Raw genomic sequence first — 22395 nt, forward strand, 5'->3', positions numbered from 1 at the left:
ATATATAAGTAAAAAACTCAGTAGAAGAACTTCCGACTAAGTCACTAGGACTCCGGTGGTGAAAATTTGGCCGGCGGTGTAAGGAGAGGTTGAGAAGTTCGATCTACATCTCTCTTTCCTTTCATCATTTGCTATATGACTCGATCGACACTCTGTGCTGCAAAAGGCTTTTTCCCCTCTGCATAACCCAAAAAAAAAGGATTAGTCAATCAATAATATGATCGTAATATGAAAAATACTTTATATATGCTCCCAAATTATACCTGTAAATAAATATGTCTTGACCATGAAGTTTCTTCCTGCACAAGTAACATGAATTGAGGAAACCCAAACCCTGAAACTCCGGCGAGTTCTCTGGAGATTCCATACCGACATCGACCAAGAAAATTCGTTCACGACGATCTTCCTTGATCTTACTCGAGAAGCACTCAAACCCATCTTTGTCATAAACCCTTGTACTACAAGATCCACTTGGCCCATGGTGGCATGTCACCAACGTGTAATCCTCCTCGTCCATTATGAACATTTCCTCGTCTTCTCCGTCGTCCGTGCTTGCTCCATGGTTCATGAAATGAACCGGATCAGACCGGCCCGATTGGTTCGGTTCCGATCTACAAACGCTCGTGATTAGACGAGTGTTTGAGTTCTCGAGGGCGGCTACTATCCCTAGACCAACGGAGCCACCAAGACTGTCATCGTAGAATCTCTTTGAGCTGTTTCTTTGAGATATCTGAGGGAGAATCTTGAAATCGAGTGGGCTTCTAGGGCNCATTTTTTCTATTTGAGGATATAGTCTAACGGTAATTTCTAATTTATATCACATGCAGCTAGCTACGATGTCTTCTATGATCTCAAAATTTCATATTCCCAATATATCTTAAACATCAAAAGTCAAAACTGTATAGTTTAAACACAAGCAAAAGAAAACTATAAAAGACTTAACATATTAATGGACCCAAAAGCTTGAGTATTGGGTAGGAGACTCGATTCGGATACGAACAAAGATATATTAAAATTGATGCATGCAAGTCAATTTTAGTGAAAGGACCACAAAGAAATTAGGTTTTGTCTTCTTCTTCTTCCTGTTATATAATAACCAATAATAAATTAAGACTTTTGTGGTAGGCCCTTACCACTCAGCAATGATGTCCCTCTTTTGGGCTTATTCTCAGTGCTGGCTTCTTCCGTATGGGTCACTTTTATTTTTTATTTATTTTCTTTTAGTATTTCGTATCTTTCACAAGTTGATTGATATGAGTAAAACCACACATAAACCAACACGGCAACAACCATTTTTATGCTTTTCTTTTTTTTATATACACAATTATACATCAGAGTTATGCTTAAACTTTATTACGTATATTATTCGAATTTTTTAATTCAATTTTCACCGCTCTATTTTGTTGTTTGCTAATATTCGCTTCAATTATTTGATATGATGGTTGGATTGGAGCAGTCTACTTATATTCACCTTTCAAAACATCCATTTTTAAAAGAATCGGACACAAGAAAAAGGAAAAACCATATTTTAGAAAACTTCAAAATCATTTTCATATATGTTAATTATCACAAAAATACTCAAAACAAAACAAGAACCATAAAAAAAAAAAAACAAGAGCATTGTTCCATTTCTCGCCATGTTTAACGATCAAGAATTAGCTCTCTCTACATTTCATTTCCCCCCTCATCAAAATTTCTCCAAGTTGTCTCGTTACCACCATATATTATATATAATATGGACATACATGTCATATGCTAATTTATTTCTCTTGCCAATTATTTTATGCCTAATTATTTTATTTACCCCTGATCCCCCCATATATGTATATATATAAGTAAAAAACTCAGTAGAAGAACTTCCGACTAAGTCACTAGGACTCCGGTGGTGAAAATTTGGCCGGCGGTGTAAGGAGAGGTTGAGAAGTTCGATCTACATCTCTCTTTCCTTTCATCATTTGCTATATGACTCGATCGACACTCTGTGCTGCAAAAGGCTTTTTCCCCTCTGCATAACCCAAAAAAAAAGGATTAGTCAATCAATAATATGATCGTAATATGAAAAATACTTTATATATGCTCCCAAATTATACCTGTAAATAAATATGTCTTGACCATGAAGTTTCTTCCTGCACAAGTAACATGAATTGAGGAAACCCAAACCCTGAAACTCCGGCGAGTTCTCTGGAGATTCCATACCGACATCGACCAAGAAAATTCGTTCACGACGATCTTCCTTGATCTTACTCGAGAAGCACTCAAACCCATCTTTGTCATAAACCCTTGTACTACAAGATCCACTTGGCCCATGGTGGCATGTCACCAACGTGTAATCCTCCTCGTCCATTATGAACATTTCCTCGTCTTCTCCGTCGTCCGTGCTTGCTCCATGGTTCATGAAATGAACCGGATCAGACCGGCCCGATTGGTTCGGTTCCGATCTACAAACGCTCGTGATTAGACGAGTGTTTGAGTTCTCGAGGGCGGCTACTATCCCTAGACCAACGGAGCCACCAAGACTGTCATCGTAGAATCTCTTTGAGCTGTTTCTTTGAGATATCTGAGGGAGAATCTTGAAATCGAGTGGGCTTCTAGGGCTCGTCATCAAGACGTCAAAGAAAGGAGCAGCCGCTGACCGGTTGACACCGACGAGGAGCTCCGATATCTTTCCGATCATTGGATGGGTTCTTTTGGTAAGCATGATCTTGAGAGAGAGAAGGGTATGATCAGATTAAACCAAAAAAAACAAAAACAAAAAGAAGAAGCATAAGAGGAGAGAAGGGAGAAGCTTGGTGGTGTTTGTGAAACCTCCACAAATAAGAGATGGGGGAGAGATGTGTTATTTATGGTGGAGTTGGTGGGAGGGTTGAGAAACTTTACACTAGCTTTTATTTATTGCAATATTTACAATAACTCACGTGAACTGTTCTTATTTCGCGAATCAAATCCTTGCTGTTTATCTTCAAAACAAAACTACCATATACTATCTAATGACGTAACAAGCCACGAAGCGTGTGAAGCTAATTAGGTTTTTTTTTTTTACATGGAACGTCTATAAAGTTTGAGCAAATTGAATATCTCACCAGGTTATTATAATCATAGAAAAACAATAAGAGATATACTAACAGCGGATTGAAAACTTATAAATCTTGTCTAATCAGTGTATTATATTCTATTTAAATTTAATATGTTATAAGTACATGAGTAAGTCATCAATTATCGTTCTGAAGATAGTCAAAATACTAAGGCTATATCAAAACGTTGACGCAACTATAATGTGGAACTTCTTGATACAAATAATATGGGTGACACGGTGTTAAATTGTAAGTACATTATATTCTAGTTTAAAATAAATGGGCACTTAATATATTTTTAGTCATGACTCATTGAGGCAAGAAAATATATAGATCTCTTCACACTACATCATCATAATTAATCTATAAGCTTATGTTTACTTCTAAGATGAAATGACATATAAATAAGGGTCCCTCCTACAACTTATCCCACAATTAAACGCTAAGAGAGAGGATAGCTTTTGGTTTCGAAATTCTTACAACGCTATAACATTAGTTTCAATTGCATGCAATCACAATCATATCCAGCCACAAACACAAAAATATATTAACGTTTTGTGAGCAGTAATGTCTAAACCAAACGCAACCCATCTGTAATTGCCCAAACTTGTACATTACAGCAACACATGCATGTTTTCTTTGTTATATATTCAATAAAACAAATTTCAGTGGTGTTATATGTATAAGCTTATTAATTGACATAAACCCTAAGCATTGATGGTTTTTTTTTTTTTTTTCTAAGCATTGATGGTTGAATAGATTTGAAAGATTTATTTTTGTAAGAAATATTATAAATAAAAAATACTGACATAAATAATGTAAGAGAGAGATATTAAACAAAAACGAATATGAAGATGAGGTGCCAATGAAAGAGTGGTCCACACAGAGACAACCAATCTACCTTTAAAAAATAGAAACCAAAAAAAAACACAAAACGTCGAGATCGATCGACAATGGATCCCACAGGGCTCTAAATTAAAGAGGATTCGTTTAGCACTTTCATGAGATGTGGGAACGTGTCATTCATCAACAGCTTCATTTTGTACCCCTCCACTATTATTTGCTGACTCGGTTCTCTGTTTTACTTTGCCACAGTGAGTTTTTTTTTTTTATATATGCATGGTCCTATTCCCCTACTAATTAAAAATGGGAATTTTATTAAAAATGTCACTTAAAAACTAAACTCATGACAAATGCCACTTTCTAATTTTTCTTTCTGAAATTGCCATTTTTGTTTTATGACATTGATAAAAATATGATTTTATCCTTAAAATCTAAATCAAAACATAACAAAAGAGAAAGATACAAATTGATGTAACTCAATTTTGTCCATTGATAAGTTCATCATTATTGTCTATCGACTGTTGTCATATGGGAATTCATTAATGTTGTTCACCAGAGAGTTCATTAGTGTTGTCCTTCGATTGTTGTCCTCAGGGAGTTCATCAGTGTTGTCCATCAGGAGGTTCATTAGTGTTGTCTACCGATTATTGCCTCGGGGAATTCATCACTCTTGTCTATCGGGGAGTTCATCAAAATCAATTATTGTCTTCGGGGAGTTCATCAGTGTTGTCCACCAGGAAGTTAATCAATCTTTTCCATCAGAGGGTTCATCAGTGTTGTCTATCGAGGAATTCATCAGTCTTGTCCATCTGGGAGGATATATCAGTGTTGTCCACCGATTGGTTTGAAGAACTGCATGATAGACAATAAGACTTGTGAAAATTGAGTGAACAACAAGTTTTTAAAAAAGAAATGGACATATTTAGTCCCCCAGATCTGGTCCATCAAATCTGGTATATTGGATCTGGTCCACCGAAAAAAATAGGTCAGATATCAGATCTTGTCCATTAAAGTTACAGAGAGAAGGAAACAAACAAAAGAAACTCAAAAAAAGATATGGAGGTTTCCATAGAGAGATGGAAGAAGATGAGTATTGAAGATGAGAGAGATGAGAAATCAAGCCTCGATTCGTAAACGCTTCTTCACTGGTTTGGTCTCCACTATTACAATCAAGTTCCTAGATTTCTCTGATGTGGTGATTTATTTGTTGTTGAAGAAAGGAAGAGGGGAGAAGAAAAGAGAGAGAAAGAAAAAGATGAGAGATCGAGAGAAAGATGAGAGATCTGAGAGAGAAAACAAAAGGAAAGAAAATAAAGGATATTTTTGTTATTTTCAATAGATTAAAGTTGGTCCTATGGCATTTGAGAGAAGAAAATAATGAAAGTGGCATTGGCGATAAAGATTACCACTGTTCATGACAGTTAGAGATGTCAAACGGGCCAATGCCCGCGGGCATAGCCCAATAAGAAGCATAACGGAGCGGGTATGGGCTTAGTCATTGAAGCCCAATTTTTTGCGGGCATAGCGGTCATGCCCGTCGCGGATTGCGGGTCTGCGGATTACCCGATGAAACATTCTTCATCTTTTGTTCTTCGTCTTCATCCTCTATTCTTCTTCTTCTTTCGTTCTTTGTCTTCTTCTCCCACAACCACAGATTTACATCGGGTGATTTGAGATTGGCCATAAAAATCAGTTGTAAATCATCTTACCATGCCATCTCAATTTCTAAAAGTAAAAAGCAATTAGAGATTTACAACTGATTTTTATGGTCAGATGATTTCAAATTATACTAGCAAGAGGTATAGAAATTGTGAACTTAAGTCTCAGACTTAGTGGTGTTTATTTCATCTGTCAAGTTCTTGAGATAGTGAGTCATGTTAACAAGAGAGTGAAGCATCAGATTGGTACGACTAAGAACATTCACATTATTTAGTTTTATAGTGACTGTGGCTGTAATTTATCATGCTTTCAGCAGTAGAGGCTAGTTTTATCCAGCTACGGTTTATTTATCAAGCATTCAAGCTCAAAGATCAGTTTAGTGCTCCTTCTCAATATGTGTTTGGTTCTTATGCTCAGTCTCTGGCATTTGGTCAAATTCGTCCTCTTGGGATCACTTAGAGAAGCAGAATTCGAGAGGCTGAATGAGCAAACTTGGTTCGAGCTTATGGAGATTCACTTAGTAAGTTGCTTATGTTGTTTTTCATTGTAATGTATGTTTCTGTTTGAGATTCAAGAAGACTGGTGTAATAGATTTTTAGTGCTACTGTTTGCTCTCTGATCCAAATGGTCGATTATTGAAGTCTGAAGTCCGCTCAAGTCTGCGGATGAGCTGATCGATCACACGATCGACCAAATGGTCGATCCTTTTGTCATGTGGCTCCAGTCTTCACTCTGGCTGGATATACATTCACTCAAACAGGTATAACTCTTTACACGCACATCTGATTGGCCTGAAATCACCTCCATTGCAAATCTTACTCAATTTCCAATAACTTAGATGAAGAATTCTGGAGCTAAATCCCAAGGAAAGGTCTTCATACGAGTCGATCTTTGAGGGACTGCAAACTGGTTCCGAATCATCAATTATCTTGTGTGCATCCAAATGTGTGTCTTCCATTATATTGCTAATTATTGACTTCTTTGGCTCCAAAGAACACTATCCTTGTACATCTCTACTCCAACAGACTTGGTAGAAGACTCTTTGTTCTTGGACTTACTAATATTCTTATTGTCTGTTTAGGAACTATGGTGTGCCTCTGCACTTGTTACGGGAGCTCTACGAAACCTTCAGAACTTCCACTTGTTGTACCTCGTGAGAATGCCACATCTGCAGCTGCAGGCCAACGCGGAGTACAGCAAGGTTTCCAACAAGGTAAACCAAACCCTGCGAACACATCTAGAAGCTTTGAAAGTTAATAAAAACATTTAGTAATTATTAGTAAATACCAATTAGATATTAGAAGATTTAGTCGTTTAGAGTTTGTATAAAAGCTGAAAACCCTAAATAGTTTAGCATAATTAGAAAAGATTGACCTAAGAATATCCACATATATGATCTCATGAGAGTCTCGTGACATACGACTCCAGTCCTCAAAGTCTTAGAGCTCTGAATTGTGAATCGTAATGGTAAGTTATATATTGATTTAAACTCGTTCTTTTTTGTCTACTTATCAAAACCTCTATCTTTTACACTCTTGTGATCTGAGATTCAAGTCTTTAACTGTTTGATTAACCGTTGTATTTTTTTAAAAGGACTCACATGACTCTTATGATGTGAGATCAATAGACTTAGAGTCTCAAAGAGTAATTGATGCTGCAAACGCTGAAGAAGAACAATGCATGTTTGATGGAGCAGAGCCATCTAATTCTCGTAAGAGAGCACCAATTCATATTGATGACGAAGATGTTGAACAGGAGAAAGGAAAGACAACATCAACACAACCGAAGAAGAAAAAGCAGAATAAGTTTGATGGAGATCAATCCTCTAAATCTGGAAAAAGAGCTGCAATTGATATTGATGATGATGATGATCTACATGATAATGTCGTAGGAGATAAAGGAAAAGGGAAAGCAACATCAACAGAACCGACAAAGAGAAAGCAGTATACAAATTGTTGGGAGCATTTTACAGTGTTTAAGAAGACTATTAATGGAAAACTTCAAGACAGAGCTGAATGCAATCACTGCAAGAGGGATTACGCCTACAATTCACACAAGAACGGTACACATTCTTACAATCGTCATATGGAAACTTGTAAGGTTCGGCTTAGTAATGCTGATATTAGTAAGGTGATGCTCAATTCTGAAGCAAAGTTACAAGTTAGGAAGATAGATCATATGGTTTTTCGCGAAATGGTAGCTAAGTGTATCATTCAACATGATCTCCCATTTGCCTATGTTGAATATGAGAGAGTTAGATCAGTTTGAAAGTATTTGAATGCAGATGTGAAGTTTATAAGCCGGAACACAGCTGCAGCAGACGTTTACAAGTTCTATGAGAATGAGGCAGAGAATTTAAAGAGAGTATTAGCTCACTTTCCAGGGAGGATTAGCTTCACTTCTGATTTGTGGACTGCAATCACTCATGAGGGCTACATGTGTCTAACAGCACATTATGTTGAAAGGAACTGGAAATTAAACAGCAAGATAATTGTTTTTTATGCTTCTCCGCCTCCACATTCAGGTATGCACATAGCAATGGAGATTCTAGAGAAGTGTAAGGATTGGGGAATTGAGAAAAAAGTGTTGTCCATCACGTTAGACAATGCTACTAACAATGACACAACACAAGATATTCTGAAATCTCAGCTTATGTTGCGGAATGATTTGTTGTGTGGAGGAGACTATTTTCATGTGCGATGCACAACACATATTCTCAACATCATTGTTCAGATTGGCCTGAAAGATATAGATGATACATTGGAAAAGATCATAGAGAGTATCAAATATGTTCAAGCTTCTGAAAAACGTGAGATATTGTTTGGAAAATGTGTTGAAGTGGTTGGTCTACAGTTGAAAGCGGACTTGATTATGGATGTGAAAACTAGATGGAATTCAACATACAAGATGCTTGATAGGGCTCTCAAGTATCGAGCTGCCTTTGGTAATCTCAAAGTCATTGATGGGAGAAACTACAAGTTTCACCCTACAGAAGCTGAATGGCACCGATTGAAGCAAATTTGTGAGTTTTTGGAGCCTTTTGATGAAATCACTAATATGATCTCAGGTTCAACATATCCAACTTCAAACTTGTATTTCATGCAAGTTTGGAATATCAACAATGGGTTGATATCGAATTCACAGAATCAAGATGAAGTCATCAGAAGTATGATTGTTCCAATGAGAGAAATGTTTGATAAGTATTGGGAAGAGGTTAGTGATGTTTTTGCAATGACAACAGTGTTTGATCCAAGGTTGAAGCTAACACTGGTCAATTATTGTTTTGAAAAGAACGACAAGGGTTATGCTCAGATAAAGATTAAACATTTGTGTGGTAAGCTTGCTACTCTTTTTGAATCTTATGAGAATAAGTCCATTTTCACATCAACTTCTATAGAGACACGTGAAACTAATCATCAAACTGATGAGAATGAAGGAAAAAGGGAGTTTTGGTAACTATGATGTAAGTATTCAAATTCTCACTCTCTTAGGCTATAAAAACTAATTCTCAGTTTCGATTTGAAACTTTAATTACGTAGACTTTTTGTGGTTTATGACTAATTCTCAGTTTTTGTGGTTTATGACTTTTACGTAAACTTTTTTTTTTTTTGAACAAGACTTTTAGGTAAACTAATTCTCAGTTTTTGTGGTTTACGTAGGCTATGATGTGGTTTGAAAATTGATGTCTTGTTAATTTCTTTTGTTTGGATACTAAAATGGTTTTATACATTTTCAGGATTTTATTAACTTCCGCAAACAAACTGTTGTTACTAGTGGAAAGTCTTCTTTAGAAATATATCTAGATGATCCGCCGATAGACATGATAGAGTATGAGAGTTTGGATATTTTAAAATATTGGAAAGATAACTCTCAACGGTATGGAGAACTGGCGTCAATGGCTTGCAACCTCCTTAGTATACCAATCACAACAGTAGCATCTGAATCTTCGTTTAGTATTGGAACTCGAGTTTTGAACAAGTACAGAAGCCGTCTTCTCCCAAAAAATGTTCAAGCACTAATATGTTGCCGCAGTTGGTTAAAAGGTTTTGAAGCATATGAAAATGATAAGCAAACAATTTTCATAATTTGGTATTGATTGTGTAACTTTTAAGTGATATATATTTACCTTGACCTTCTTCTATTACTTTGCCATATGTAGCGGTGGATGAAGAATTTGATGAAGATGAGACATTACCTTCTTTCCAGTCAATTGTTGATGATGAAGCTTGATTTGGTTGAAGAGACATCTTCACCTTGAGATTTCTGTTTTCAGTTTTCCATTTCAGTTTAATACTTTGGTTTAATTTTTCAGTTTAAGTACTTTCTTGATTTCAATTCCAGTTTAAACATCAATCTCTATTTTTTCTTTATCATTGATCTGCACTACATATTCTACATGTGACATATCTGGTTCGTAATTATTGGATTTCAATCTCTACGTAATCGAACTGGTAGACCAGAGAGTTATTTTATAATATTTTTCTTTTCATAAGAGAGCATTTACGTATTAACTATGGTTTCATTACAAGAGAAGCAAGAACAAAAAAATAATACATAAAGTAACAGCTTCTTTCAAAAATTGAATTTAGTCTCCGTTTCAGTTACTTCTTTGCTACTGAGGTCACACGAAGATGGCTTCAATCTCTGAAACTTTCGACGACAGTTCTAACAGCGGCGATCCAAACAAGAAACGGAAGAACTCCACAAGAACCCACGACTCGTTACAAGATGTCAAAGCCCGCGGGCATGCCCGTTAGTCTGCAAAGCTAGACGGAGCGGGCATGGGCAGTGATACGTCGTCCGCCACCCATGGCAGACCTGTCCACGGTGGATCACTGAAAATACGGAACCGTCACGGTCAGTCCGTTCGGACGTGGACATGTCCGTTTGACATTTCTAATGGCAGTATTAATAAATTTCCCATTAAAAATCCCCCTCTATATGTGTATTTTTAGCAGAATAAATAAAACAAATATATAAAAATTAGTTGTTTTAATAATATATAAATTAAATGCATAAACATGATCACGGATCTTAGGATTTTAAAAAACAGCAATTTCTTTACAAAAAAAGTAAGGTTTGTTTTTGTTTATACATCAAGCAATGGATCTAACCGAAAAAGAACTTCTTCAAATTTCAATCTGGTAAGTATATATAAAACTCTCTCAACTATTTTTTATGCATTTAAAACGTAACTTTCAAAAGATAAAAAAAAAGCCTCCGTCTACAAAAACGTACGTCAAAATCATAAACGATGTCCATCAACAACGTTTGTGTGATGGGAAAGAAACATTTGTTTGAGCTTCTAGTAAAAATGACTCACGGTTCAATTCAGAAAAAAAAATGCCTCACAATTTTAGTTTCTTGGGTATTTAGGTAAGTATTAGAATCTTCTTCACACAATTTATATAACAACGTACGGTATTTTAAAAATCCTCTAAGTAAAACCAGGCTCTATATAACATTAGAAATTGAAAAAAAAAATATATATATATCCTTCGGAGTTTAACCCAAAATTTGGATCCTAAACCAACAATTCTCTCCCGGTTAATCAATATCAAACCATTTTCCAGTTTATTATGGGTTACGGATTTTTTTTGTTCCGTAACTTTCTACATCTTATTATCATCAAGAATCCTTATGAGACTGTTCAATTTTCTCAATTCAATATGATAGAGATTAACTGATTAAGTGATATGCTTGCAATTAATTAAGAGGAATTGAGAAAATATTAGTTTTTCTTTTTATCCTTTCAAAGTAATTCTCATCACCATGGGTTATATATTACTTATAAGTGAATGAGTTACATTTTATTTTTAAAGTAACTCTCATCACCATGTGTTATATAACTTATATGTGAATGAGTTACTCTCACTTTCTCATATGTAAGACATTTTATCAGGAAAAAATATTTGTAACTTCTTGCAAACTCTATTTGTTTTCTGCCTCATTTTTTGAAGTTAAACTTCAAGTCTTAACCAAGAGGCAAGAGTATAACTTTCCAAACATTGTTTGTCCAAACTTTATCCAAGAAAATAAAAATCTTTTTTTTTTCTTATCCCTAATCGTTCGTTAAACATTATCTAAAAAGATTTTAACCTAGTCAATCCCCTTATCCAAATGAATAAAAACCTAGTCAATTAGTGAAAATAACTAGCTAATAAATTCTACAAATCCTGAAAATCTATAATTAGATAATTTTGTTTTAAGTTTTTGTTTTATTCCTACAACCTAGTCCATGCTAAGGAAGCTAATGAATATAATTAAGATATTGGATAACTCATTAATCATTTTCACCGCTCCATTCAAGTAAATTATACATATAAATCTAGTTCACGAAAAAAAAAACACATCAGCTCTATTCGACAATTTTTCGCATAAATATTCAATGTAAAACCTTGAATTCTATTTTTGTTTTTAGGTTCAGAAAACCAAATATTAGTTTTTAATATCAAAAACTAATACCAACGGCTTTATCCAAAACAAAGTACCGAAAATGATGTCTGAGATTTGAATAAGTAATAAAATTGAAATGATAGAATAAATTTTTAAAGAAACGTTTTATATATTTGTTTATCTAGTCAATCCTAAAAATCGATTTAATTGAAATATTAAACAAACTAATCTAAAAAAAAGGTATTAGGTTACTGTTCCATCCAAACTACTATAAATATAGTTCACCCAAAACCCTTCGAAAGCACATTTTCTCTCGTAGAAACCCAACAGTAAGCTACTAGGCTATGAAAATGAAACAGTACTTCTCTTGTCTCTTATCATTGATCTTTATCCTCATCACTTCATCATTCCCTTTGGCTAACTCGACCATTGTCTCTCACGATGAACGAGCTATCACCATTAATGGATAACGCCGAATCCTAATTTCAGGCTCCATTCATTATCCACGAAGCACTGCTGATGTAACTACTTTCACTTTTTTTTAATATGTTTCTTCATCCACAAGTAATGGGTATATCCATGTCTAATGCTTCGTGGGTTTTGGTTGCAGATGTGGCCTGATCTGATCAACAAAGCCAAAGACGGTGGCTTAGACGCAATAGAGACGTACGTTTTTTGGAACGTACATGAACCAAAACAAAGACAATACGATTTCTCGGGGCATCTAGATATTGTTCGATTCATCAAAACCATCCAAAGCGCGGGTCTCTACTCCGTTCTTCGCATTGGACCTTATGTTTGCGCAGAATGGAATTATGGAGGCTTTCCAGTATGGCTGCACAATATGCCCAACATGGAATTTAGAACGGTTAACCCTAGTTTCATGGTATAACCCAAACTTTAATTAGATAACTCTTATGTATTTTCGGATTTTTTATTTTTTTTTCTTTTATAATGAATGTTTTCGTGAATATCTTTTTATGCAGAATGAAATGCAAAACTTTACTACAAAGATAGTAGAGATGATGAAGGCCGAGAAGCTCTTTGCGTCACAAGGTGGTCCAATCATTCTAGCTCAGGTATGCATTTTTAATTTCTAAAGATGATGATGTTATGGCTGAGTTTAACGGTCCTTTAGCTAATGGGCTAGCCCATTGGACTCAGAATCAGGCTTTAAATTTAAATAAACTGGATATTTTTCGTAACGTTTTTGATGCTCATATATGTTCTTCCTCTATCTATATAAAGCAGGTTTTTTTAACTTGTTCGGTTATAATGTAGATTGAGAACGAGTATGGGAACGTGATCTCATCGTATGGAGCAGAGGGTAAGGCCTATATTGATTGGTGTGCCAATATGGCTAACTCTCTAGACATCGGTGTTCCATGGCTTATGTGCCAACAACCCAACGCTCCTAAGCCTATGATCGAGACGTGCAATGGATTCTACTGTGACGAGTACGAACCAACCAACCCGAGCAGCCCAAAGATGTGGACAGAGAATTGGACCGGATGGTTCAAAAATTGGGGAGGCAAACATCCTTATAGAACCGCTGAGGATCTTGCTTTTTCAGTTGCTAGATTTTTCCAAACTGGAGGAACTTTCCAGAACTATTACATGGTCAGAATCAGCTCCTTTGTATTCATTATTAATGGTAACCAGTCTCTTTTAACTTTTTATTGATTGATTTTTTGATATGACATATTACAGTACCATGGTGGTACTAACTTTGGAAGAGTCGCTGGAGGTCCATACATCACCACTTCATATGATTACCATGCTCCCCTTGATGAATACGGTATATACAACTTCACATTTTTCTTATATAGATACACAAATCGCTTCAAAATGTTGGAAAAATACGGTGTTGACTTATATATATATTTTCAGGTAACTTGAACCAGCCGAAATGGGGTCACTTGAAACAGCTCCACACAGTGTTAAAATCCATGGAAAAACCACTGACTTATGGCAATATTTCAAGAATCGATCTTGGCAACTCCATCAAGGTTAGACCCGGTTCTGTTTCCTTATATTTTACATAGTTGACGCTATCAGTAGTTAACATGTTTGTTGTATCTCTAAAAAGGCGACGATTTACACAACAAAGGAAGGATCCAGCTGTTTCATCGGTAATGTGAACGCAACTGCGGATGCTTTAGTCAACTTCAAAGGGAAAGACTACCACGTACCGGCTTGGTCCGTGAGTGTTCTTCCCGACTGCGATAAAGAGGCTTACAACACTGCAAAAGTGAACACTCAAACATCAATAATGACCGATGACTCTAGTAAGCCACAGATGCTGCAATGGACCTGGAGACCGGAGTCCGCTCAGAAGAGCATTCTTAAAGGCAGCGGCGATCTCATTGCCAAAGGTCTTGTAGACCAAAAAGACGTTACAAATGATGCTAGTGACTATCTTTGGTACATGACTAGGTATATCTATATACCTAGACCAACAATATCTTGTAATGATTGTCTTGTTCTAATTTCTAAGTGATTCGTGTACTATATATGGTTTTGATATGGGATTTTAATTAGGGTTCATCTCGACAAGAAAGATCCACTCTGGAGCCGAAACATGACGCTACGGGTTCACAGCAATGCCCCTGTTCTTCATGCTTACGTCAATGGAAAATACATCGGTAACGAGTTCGTAAAGAACGGGAAATTCGATTACAGATTTGAGAGGAAGATCAATCCCGTTCACGGAACTAATCACATTTCACTTCTCAGTGTTTCCGTTGGACTACAGGTAACATGTGAAGCCATAGCTTTTTATGATAATTTTTGTCCAAAATATCTTGTGACAACTGAAATTGTGGTCGTCTCTTATGTTTTAGAATTATGGACCTTTCTTTCCGAGTAGCCCAACTGGAATCAATGGTCCTGTGTCCTTGGTGGGATACAAAGGAGAGGAAACTATCGAGAAGGATCTATCAAAACATCAATGGGACTACAAGATTGGTATGAATGGATACAACAACAAACTTTTCAGCACGAAATCCGTTGGTCACCTCAAATGGGCAAACCAAAAGCTTGCTACTGGTCGGATGCTGACATGGTACAAGGTCAGTATTAATTAAAACTTTCTATGAAAATTCATTTGATTCTGCAAAATGAACGGTTCCTCTTACAATGAATTGTTACATCTCCAGGCACATTTCAAGGCTCCTCGTGGTAAAAATCCAGTGATTGTGGACTTTAATGGTCTCGGGAAAGGTGAGGCTTGGATCAACGGTCAGAGCATTGGACGTTACTGGCCGAGCTTTAACTCTAGTGACGATGGTTGCAAAGATGAATGCGACTACCGTGGGGAGTATGGTAGCGACAAATGCGCTTTTATGTGCGGCAAACCAACTCAAAGAAGGTAACAACTGTTCTTTTATTATTTTAATCAAAAAAGTTTTGACTTATTATATAATCAATAACGTTTTCATTAATAATTATTTTCATCAAACCGAACTCTTGTAGGTACCATGTTCCACGATCGTTCTTGAACGCGAGCGGACACAACACAATCACTCTATTCGAAGAAATGGGTGGTAACCCGTCCATGGTGAACTTCAAGACAGTCGTGGTCGGAACGGTTTGTGCTAGGGCTCATGAACACAACAAAGTGGAGTTGTCCTGCCATGACAGGCCAATTTCAGCCGTTAAATTCGCGAGCTTTGGAAATCCGGTGGGGCATTGTGGGTCATTTGCGGTTGGTACGTGCCACGGAGACAAGGATGCAGTGAAGACCGTGGCTGAAAAGTGTGTTGGGAAAGCCAACTGCACTATCGATGTGTCTTCCGACACGTTTGGCTCTACTTTGGACTGTGGAGATTCACCTAAAATATTGGCCGTGGAATTGGAGTGCTAGATTTAGATCTTAGCTCTAGCTAGATAGCTAGTCATTGCAATAATTTTTCTTAAAATAATTTTAGATCAATCCGTTAAATAATGTCGTACTTGTTTTTAATCTATCAGGTTTTTTAGATGGATTTAGGATTGTGGAAATAAATATTATGATCTGAATAAAATTTTCTTTTAAATAAATATTTTCCCTTCAGCTGGGTTTATTTCTATGACCTTTTTTTAATAAACAACGACACTACAATACATATCCTTCACAAGAATTCGCTTATCACATTTTCTAACACTAACATTGACCATATATATTTCGGTATATTTATACACAAATTCTATTAGACTATATATTACCATCAAAATTGTATATATATATATATATATATATATATTTTTTTTTTTTTTCTTTTTCTTTGTATCCTAAGCATAGAACTCATTTGCATTCTAATAAGTTTTTTTTGTCTATTATATGTTGCCCTTATTTAAAATTCATTCCAAAGATTTTTGGGGAAAAAAAATATTGATGTTAATGAGTTAGGTGATAACAAATGAGATCGATTATTTATTTGAAAAATGATCCTCTTAGCTAAAGGCAAATATTCTCCTAATTCAAAAGATGTTGTTTTTGATCTATTATTAATAATTCTCGAAATGATTTTACTAATCTAGAAAATTCAGAAAGTGTGGCAAGAGGATTAGGTAAAAGACCCGACCCGAACCCGGTATAAGAGACTAAAAAAACCCACCCGGTAGAGCGTTCTAGAAACGCTAGCTGAAATAAAAAGGGTGGAGTCATGTGTGTTTTTTAGTCTATCTCTCTCTCTCTCTACTGCAATTTTTAGGGTTTTTATCCTCCGAAAGTCTCAACCTTTTTTTTTTTTTTCCTTATCCTCAACAAACAAGGTATCATCACTCTCTTCTCCTTTACTTACCCACTCTTGCTCTTCACTCTCTTATTAGGATTATAGAAAAGGTTTACTACGTTAATTGAATTCAAAGGTTCGAACTTTAAGCGGATAAAGTAATTGGGTTTGCTCTGTAGTGGTTGGTTTTTTGCGGAAAAGTTTTGTGAATCTGGGAGTAATCTTCATTTTCTGTTTTCTATGTCTCATTTCCTACTAATTTAGAGTTTATGTGTGTGTTTGTTGGATGGATGGATAGCAGAAATGGCGGCTACGCAACTTACAGCCTCACCAGTGACTGTGTCAGCTAGGAGCTTAGCCTCGCTAGAAGGTCTAAGAGCTTCAAGTGTCAAGTTTTCTTCTTTGAAACCAGGGACCCTTAGGCAGAACCAGTTCCGTCGTTTTGTTGTCAGAGCTGCTTCTGTTGTTGCTCCTAAGGTACTTGCTCTCGTTTCTTTTTGTGGATTCTTATTGTTGTTTGGTAAGTTGGGGCTGTTTCTATGTGGAACTCATCTAAATTTTATATTGATGTTTGTATGCCTAACCAATTCATTTTGATTGTTTTGGCCATTCGTCTTGTGTGTCATACAATCATATCTGGTCATGTAGAAAGAAACTGTACTTTAGATGCTTCTAGCTTTTCTTTTGCAAGTTTGGTTTGTATCTTAATGGTGACTTGTGGGACATCTGGATATGTTTCTTCTCGTTTGGTTTTGAGTATTAATTTCTCTGTTTCGTTCTGGTTATCTACAGTATACTACGATAAAGCCATTGGGGGATCGTCTGTTGGTGAAGATCAAGGAGGCAGAGGAGAAGACTCTAGGAGGTATCTTACTTCCATCCACAGCTCAATCAAAACCTCAAGGAGGTGAAGTCGTTGCTGTGGGTGAAGGAAGAACTATTGGGAAAAACAAAATTGATATCACTGTCCCTGTAAGCCTCCCTATCCTTCAAGCCTTTTTTTTTTTTTGGTCTGCTTTGTTGTTTGCTGATAAACTTATATGAAATGCCTTCCTTCTTTCTCCTGAATCAGACTGGAGCACAAATTATTTACTCCAAATACGCAGGAACTGAGGTCGAATTCAATGATGTGAAGCATCTCATTCTCAAGGAAGATGATATTGTTGGCATTCTTGAGACAGATGACATCAAAGATCTTAAACCTTTGAATGACCGAGTCTTTATTAAGGTTTGTCTCAAGTGCTTACCTTCACCAACTTAATATTGTTTCTGCCCGCAAGAACAGTTATAACTTCTGTTTTGAACTTTATGAGTTTAGGTTGCTGAGGCAGAGGAGAAAACAGCTGGAGGGTTGTTGTTAACCGAGACCACCAAAGAGAAGCCTTCTATCGGCACGGTAAGTGCACATGTGATAATTATGTCTAATCTGAGACTTCCTTAGTCGATTGATGTATTTCTTAGTTCAAACTCCAGTTATAATAATACATTCTCCTCTTCAATTTGTGGCAGGTGATAGCAGTTGGACCGGGTTCCCTAGACGAGGAAGGTAGCGTTACCCCACTACCAATATCGACCGGAAGCACAGTTCTTTACTCCAAGTATGCTGGTAACGACTTCAAGGGCAAAGATGGTTCCAACTACATTGCCCTCAGAGCTTCAGATGTGATGGCTATACTTTCTTAGTTATGTTATGTCTTTGTAACATGCAACTTGTATCCCAATTGTGGAAATTTTTTTCGTAAACGGCATGAGCATAATTTGGAATAAAGACTTGAGTTGGAAAAGATGATTGTGATATTATTGCTGATCTCAAGTTTTTCCCTTCTTTAACCGTTGACTCGCTTAGCATTTTAGTTACAAACAGTTTACAATGATCAGTTGACTTGGTAGAAACTGTGACTCGCATCAAATGAAATCTTTCTTGTAAACTTAGTGGAAAATATTTTACATGTAAATGCTCTACAGTGCCCAGTGGAAACTTGAGACTTGCTATCAAAGAGAAGTTATATTACAAAACGAAGAAAAAAGAATCTTTGTCTGTGAGGGATCTTCTGCCTTCATCGGTTAAACGAGGTGGCTGAATTATCATCATAATGACCTCTCCAAGCATTGCCACTATCACCGCCACTACAAGCTTGATTAGTAACCGGTACACCCGCAAAGTTCCCATCCAAGCTCATCTGTTGAACCTCAGCTGAAGAAAGGATCTTTATGCTCTGAACACAGTTTACAAATTCCCTGCAGAAATCAAGATTATAATAAAGGTTATCAAAAATAGAATGGAACTTCTCTAACGGTTTGATGTGTGAATGTAATTGCTCTCTACTTACTCCCATGGATCATCGCCAACGAGGAGGATGTCGTTTTCATGATCGACATAAACAAGTTTCCAATCTGATGTTTGCGGATCTTCAAGCTGTCCTTCGATTCCAAACATGCGGGCTAGATCATGCCTCAGCTCATCATAACCTCTGTAACGGTTGACATCTATTGATCTCCCCACTGAACCTCGCTTTTGCACCTGTAGGATAATCTACCACATTTGTCAAACCGAACAAATATTCCAAATTTCAACATGCAGGGATCAGAGTTAAGACCTTTGTATAAGTTCGCATTCGCTGAGTCTGAGCTGGCCACAATCCACCACCAAGAACTCCAGCATCGTTGACAGCTAGATCGTTTGAAATGGCGGGCACATTGGGGACACCAAAAGATTGAGTTCTTACAGCTGAAGTAGACATTTCTGTACCAATGTCATTTGTCACTCCTCCATAGTTTGAAAGCATGTTTTGAAGATCTTTCTGGGAGTCGTATCCCCTCGAGAGCAACGTGTCAGGAACAAAGCCATTATCAACATTAGGTCCACCGAGCAAGCTGTTCCTGGAATCACCGTCAAGGCCAAAAGTTGGAGCCAAGAAGTTCTGTTGTCTGTTGTTGTCGCCTCCATCTAAACCGTAAGAAGTTCCAGAGGCAGATGCTTCAAGATGATGATCTGTTAAACTAGCTTTGGACTTTTGCTGACCCACGAGTTCTTGTTTTAGCCTCATATCGGATTTGCTGTAAAGATCCTGAACAAGATTACCAGAGATATCAATCGCTGGATCAGGCATTAAGATCGCTGGCCCGCTTTGGCTTCTGTTGAGAAAGCCTGAAGACGAAATCTGACAGTTGTTGGTAGAAGGCGAGGTTGAAGAGGAAGGTGCATCTCCTCCATCTGTGATGCCTGAATAAGCTTTGACCCCTCCTCCAACAGGTGGGTTTTGTTTTTCCTGAGGCCGGTTCACCAGCATTTGAGGTGGTTGCAACGTCGATAAGCCATTGTTCGTGCAGGACGACGGAAACTGATGACCTTGAGAGAGAGCAGGCAACTGTTGCAACTGCTGGCTTTGCAATTGATGGTGTGGTAACTGAGACTGCGGCGAAAGAAATTGCTGCTGCTGTTGCTGTTGTAATCTCTGCAACAGCTGAAACTGTAAATGCGGCTGTTCCAAGAGACTATGCTGGAATATCTGTTGGGCCTGTGCCTGGTGAGCTTTCTGCTGCAAAAGTGTTTGCTGATTCTGCCCCTTGAGACCAGAAGGCTGCTGCTGTTCTACTTGTCGTGGAAACTGCGTCTCTTGCGGCGGTACAGACATCAGATTGGATGATGACTTGGTGGTTTCAATTACATTACTCTGGCTAGTGCTCGCACCTAAATGGTGGTGTGCTTGTTGAAGCTGCTTAGGCTGCTGTTGAAAGCTTTGATTAAGGGAGCTGGACGGAGGCGTGATGACACTGCTTGCCATTGATCCCGAAACTAGCTGTGGTTGCAAATGTTGTTGCGCCTGATGCTGTTGCGCTGTTTGTTGGCCATTGTAATGCTGATTTTGAGGATGCTGAAGTTGCTGCGACTTATGTTGTTGTACCTGTTGTGGCTGTTGCTGTGGATGCGAGTGAGATTGCAATGACTGCGTTCTCTGAATCTGTTGCTGCAACGGTTGTTGATGCTGTTGCTGCACCAATTGTTGTTGTTGTTGTTGTTGCTGCTGCTGCTGCTGCAGCAATTGTTGTTGTTGTTGAGACTGCGATTGATTGTTATTGCTGTGATGTTGAGACTGCAATTGTTGTTGCTGTTGCAGTAATTGTTGTTGTTGCTGTTGTTGAGACTGCGATTGTTGTTGCTGATGGTTCAAAGAGGAGTGCAACAATTGTTGCAGCTGCTGTTGTTGGGACAACGTAGTTGGTGGCTGAGGCAACTGGGACATTGGGGCTTGAGAGTTCGGTTTGTTATATTGGAGATTTGATGAAGAAATCCCCCCTTGCGGCGTCTGAAAGCTCAGTAACTTGGACGGATCATCAGTGCCACCAAGATTGTTGTGCAGTGCCGCGCTTGGCGATAGCATTGACGGGAAGAAACCTGGCTGTGCAGCAGCAGATGGTAACTGGCCGTTCTGTTGCTGCATATTCATCCACTGAACTAAACTCAGACCAGGAAATATCGTACTTGAAGCGTCTTTCATCTCTGAGCTATTATCAAGCCATGGCATTGCTCTCTTCAGTGCAGACTCCATGTCAGTCTCATCATCTGCAAGAGCACCATGATTTCCGTCCTTGAGGAGATTTAAAGGTGTTGCGTCGAAATGAAAATGGTACAAAGATTTTACCTGGCATTCCAGGTTGCCCTCCAAACCGAGGTCGAAAAAATGGAGGAGGACATATGTAGAAAGGAGTTAAAACCGGTTCAATGTCCCAAACTGAAACTCGACTGGGCCGATCACCAGCAGCTGACTCATCCCATCCAATCTTTAGCAGACACAAAAACAAAGGAATAACTAAACTTAATGGTGCAATGTATCAAGAAAGGCATTCATCATGAGTTTTACTTGAAACTACCTGAAGATTCCGCCACTGAGAGTTTTTCCATCTCACTGGATCAAGATCACTGATACCAGTAACTGTACCCATGTACCGACGAACTCCACATTCTTCTGTCTCAAATATCATCCTAAACCGCATACCGAGGGAAACCTGAGCGTACATTGCTTTGGTATACTTGGCTAAAGGAACCACAAACTCAGCGGGAGCAGCCCTGCAAAAATCTCGGTTATGATTTTTCTCTCAGCAATTGCCTTGAAACAAAGCATATAGTAAGGTTAATGGAGACAAAAAGGAAACTTAGATCCGCCACCTTGGGTTGTAGAAAATGGTGAAAGGACTGTTATTAGCATTAGCATGAGCTGCTGCAGCAAGAACTCCGATGTGCATGCTATCGCTTGATATTACAGATGAAGAAAGCGCAGGCTGTTGTCTATTTGCACGTCTTATACCCAACAGAAGTTGCGCCTTTCCATCTCTTAATTGAAAGTGAAAAAGGAGTTAGCATCTTCGACAAATAAATACCAAAAGAGCATTGGCACATTGAGATTGATATATACCTTATAAAAAGAACAGAGTCTCCAGCAAAGAGCCTTTTCGTACTGACAAACACACTCCAGCCTGTAGTTAGCAAGTGCCTTTTTGGTTGACCTGATAAATATCAACATATGGGAAAAACCTAAGAACAGGTTTTACTTAAGCCAAAATTGATTGAATAAGTTGGAAAAACCTCGATAAATATGTCTGAAAGTCCATGTGCTGTCGTGAATATCCTTAGCAACAAGCTCCTGACAAGGTGGTTGCATGGAGAAATCCTAACAGAATATTGCCAACAATGTAAGAAGCTAATGCAATAA

General features: G+C 37.6%; 5 protein-coding genes across 9 annotated transcripts in view; 3 read left to right on the plus strand and 2 right to left on the minus strand.

Annotated features, from left to right (window-relative positions):
* LOC104706421 overlaps positions 1-2851 on the minus strand; it is a 6083-nt gene extending 3232 nt beyond the window's left edge. Inside the window, exons 1-3 of one of the 2 annotated variants that reach the window (XM_010422614.2) lie at positions 2570-2851; positions 264-742; positions 5-178 (exon numbers count right to left, since the gene is read on the minus strand). In XM_010422614.2, the coding sequence (XP_010420916.1) occupies positions 37-178; positions 264-742; positions 2570-2698 (750 nt within the window). In that variant the 5' untranslated portion in view covers positions 2699-2851 and the 3' untranslated portion in view covers positions 5-36. Of the gene's footprint in view, positions 1-4; positions 179-263; positions 743-1601; positions 2006-2090 lie in introns of those variants that run through there. The other variant, XM_010422613.2, reaches the window with a different exon arrangement.
* LOC104709254 (zinc finger BED domain-containing protein RICESLEEPER 2-like) lies at positions 5968-9029 on the plus strand. The gene is made up of 4 exons (XM_010425899.1): positions 5968-6093; positions 6655-6786; positions 7167-7779; positions 7858-9029. The coding sequence occupies exons 1-4, from the start codon at positions 5968-5970 to the stop codon at positions 9027-9029; spliced, it is 2043 nt and encodes a 680-aa protein (XP_010424201.1).
* LOC104706422 (beta-galactosidase 7) lies at positions 12294-16010 on the plus strand. The gene is made up of 11 exons (XM_019229208.1): positions 12294-12490; positions 12580-12855; positions 12956-13048; positions 13251-13589; positions 13680-13767; positions 13860-13978; positions 14059-14405; positions 14511-14724; positions 14813-15040; positions 15128-15339; positions 15444-16010. Exons 2-11 carry the CDS (start codon positions 12580-12582, stop codon positions 15832-15834), a joined length of 2307 nt encoding a protein of 768 aa, XP_019084753.1. The 5' UTR covers positions 12294-12490; the 3' UTR covers positions 15835-16010.
* LOC104706423 (20 kDa chaperonin, chloroplastic) lies at positions 16662-18484 on the plus strand. Of its 2 annotated transcripts, none has more exons than XM_010422616.2 (6): positions 16662-16724; positions 16986-17161; positions 17477-17656; positions 17757-17912; positions 18003-18080; positions 18194-18484. In XM_010422616.2, the coding sequence occupies exons 2-6, from the start codon at positions 16988-16990 to the stop codon at positions 18365-18367; spliced, it is 762 nt and encodes a 253-aa protein (XP_010420918.1). In that variant the 5' UTR covers positions 16662-16724; positions 16986-16987; the 3' UTR covers positions 18368-18484. The 2 variants fall into 2 exon arrangements, with proteins under 2 accessions (XP_010420918.1, XP_010420919.1); XM_010422617.2 differs by having other exon boundaries at positions 16684-16724; positions 16983-17161.
* LOC104706424 (auxin response factor 7) overlaps positions 18579-22395 on the minus strand; it is a 6843-nt gene continuing 3026 nt past the window's right edge. For 2 of the 3 annotated variants that reach the window (XM_010422621.2, XM_010422618.2), the window contains 8 exons: positions 22269-22353; positions 22099-22189; positions 21852-22016; positions 21557-21752; positions 21328-21466; positions 19282-21248; positions 19015-19205; positions 18579-18922 (listed from right to left, as the gene is read on the minus strand). In XM_010422621.2, the coding sequence (XP_010420923.1) occupies positions 18742-18922; positions 19015-19205; positions 19282-21248; positions 21328-21466; positions 21557-21752; positions 21852-22016; positions 22099-22189; positions 22269-22353 (3015 nt within the window). In that variant the 3' untranslated portion in view covers positions 18579-18741. The remainder of the gene's footprint in view (positions 18923-19014; positions 19206-19281; positions 21249-21327; positions 21467-21556; positions 21753-21851; positions 22017-22098; positions 22190-22268; positions 22354-22395) is intronic. The other variant, XM_010422620.2, reaches the window with a different exon arrangement.

The sequence above is a fragment of the Camelina sativa genome, chromosome 8, assembly GCF_000633955.1.
Source record: "Camelina sativa cultivar DH55 chromosome 8, Cs, whole genome shotgun sequence".
Lineage (NCBI taxonomy): Eukaryota > Viridiplantae > Streptophyta > Magnoliopsida > Brassicales > Brassicaceae > Camelina > Camelina sativa.

Bases quoted from the DNA above. Each gene is read 5' to 3' on its own strand.
- LOC104709254 (XM_010425899.1), top strand. From the start codon at position 5,968: ATGTGTTTGGTTCTTATGCTCAGTCTCTGGCATTTGGTCAAATTCGTC. The intron at 6,094-6,654 runs GTAAGTTGCTTA...TTGTCTGTTTAG, and splicing joins AGCTTATGGAGATTCACTTA to GAACTATGGTGTGCCTCTGC. The intron at 7,780-7,857 runs GTATCATTCAAC...ATTTGAATGCAG, and splicing joins TCGCGAAATGGTAGCTAAGT to ATGTGAAGTTTATAAGCCGG.
- LOC104706423 (XM_010422616.2), top strand. From the start codon at position 16,988: ATGGCGGCTACGCAACTTACAGCCTCACCAGTGACTGTGTCAGCTAGG. The intron at 17,657-17,756 runs GTAAGCCTCCCT...CTCCTGAATCAG, and splicing joins AAATTGATATCACTGTCCCT to ACTGGAGCACAAATTATTTA. The intron at 17,913-18,002 runs GTTTGTCTCAAG...TTATGAGTTTAG, and splicing joins ATGACCGAGTCTTTATTAAG to GTTGCTGAGGCAGAGGAGAA.
- LOC104706422 (XM_019229208.1), top strand. From the start codon at position 12,580: ATGTGGCCTGATCTGATCAACAAAGCCAAAGACGGTGGCTTAGACGCA. The intron at 13,590-13,679 runs GTCAGAATCAGC...GACATATTACAG, and splicing joins CTTTCCAGAACTATTACATG to TACCATGGTGGTACTAACTT. The intron at 14,725-14,812 runs GTAACATGTGAA...CTTATGTTTTAG, and splicing joins GTGTTTCCGTTGGACTACAG to AATTATGGACCTTTCTTTCC.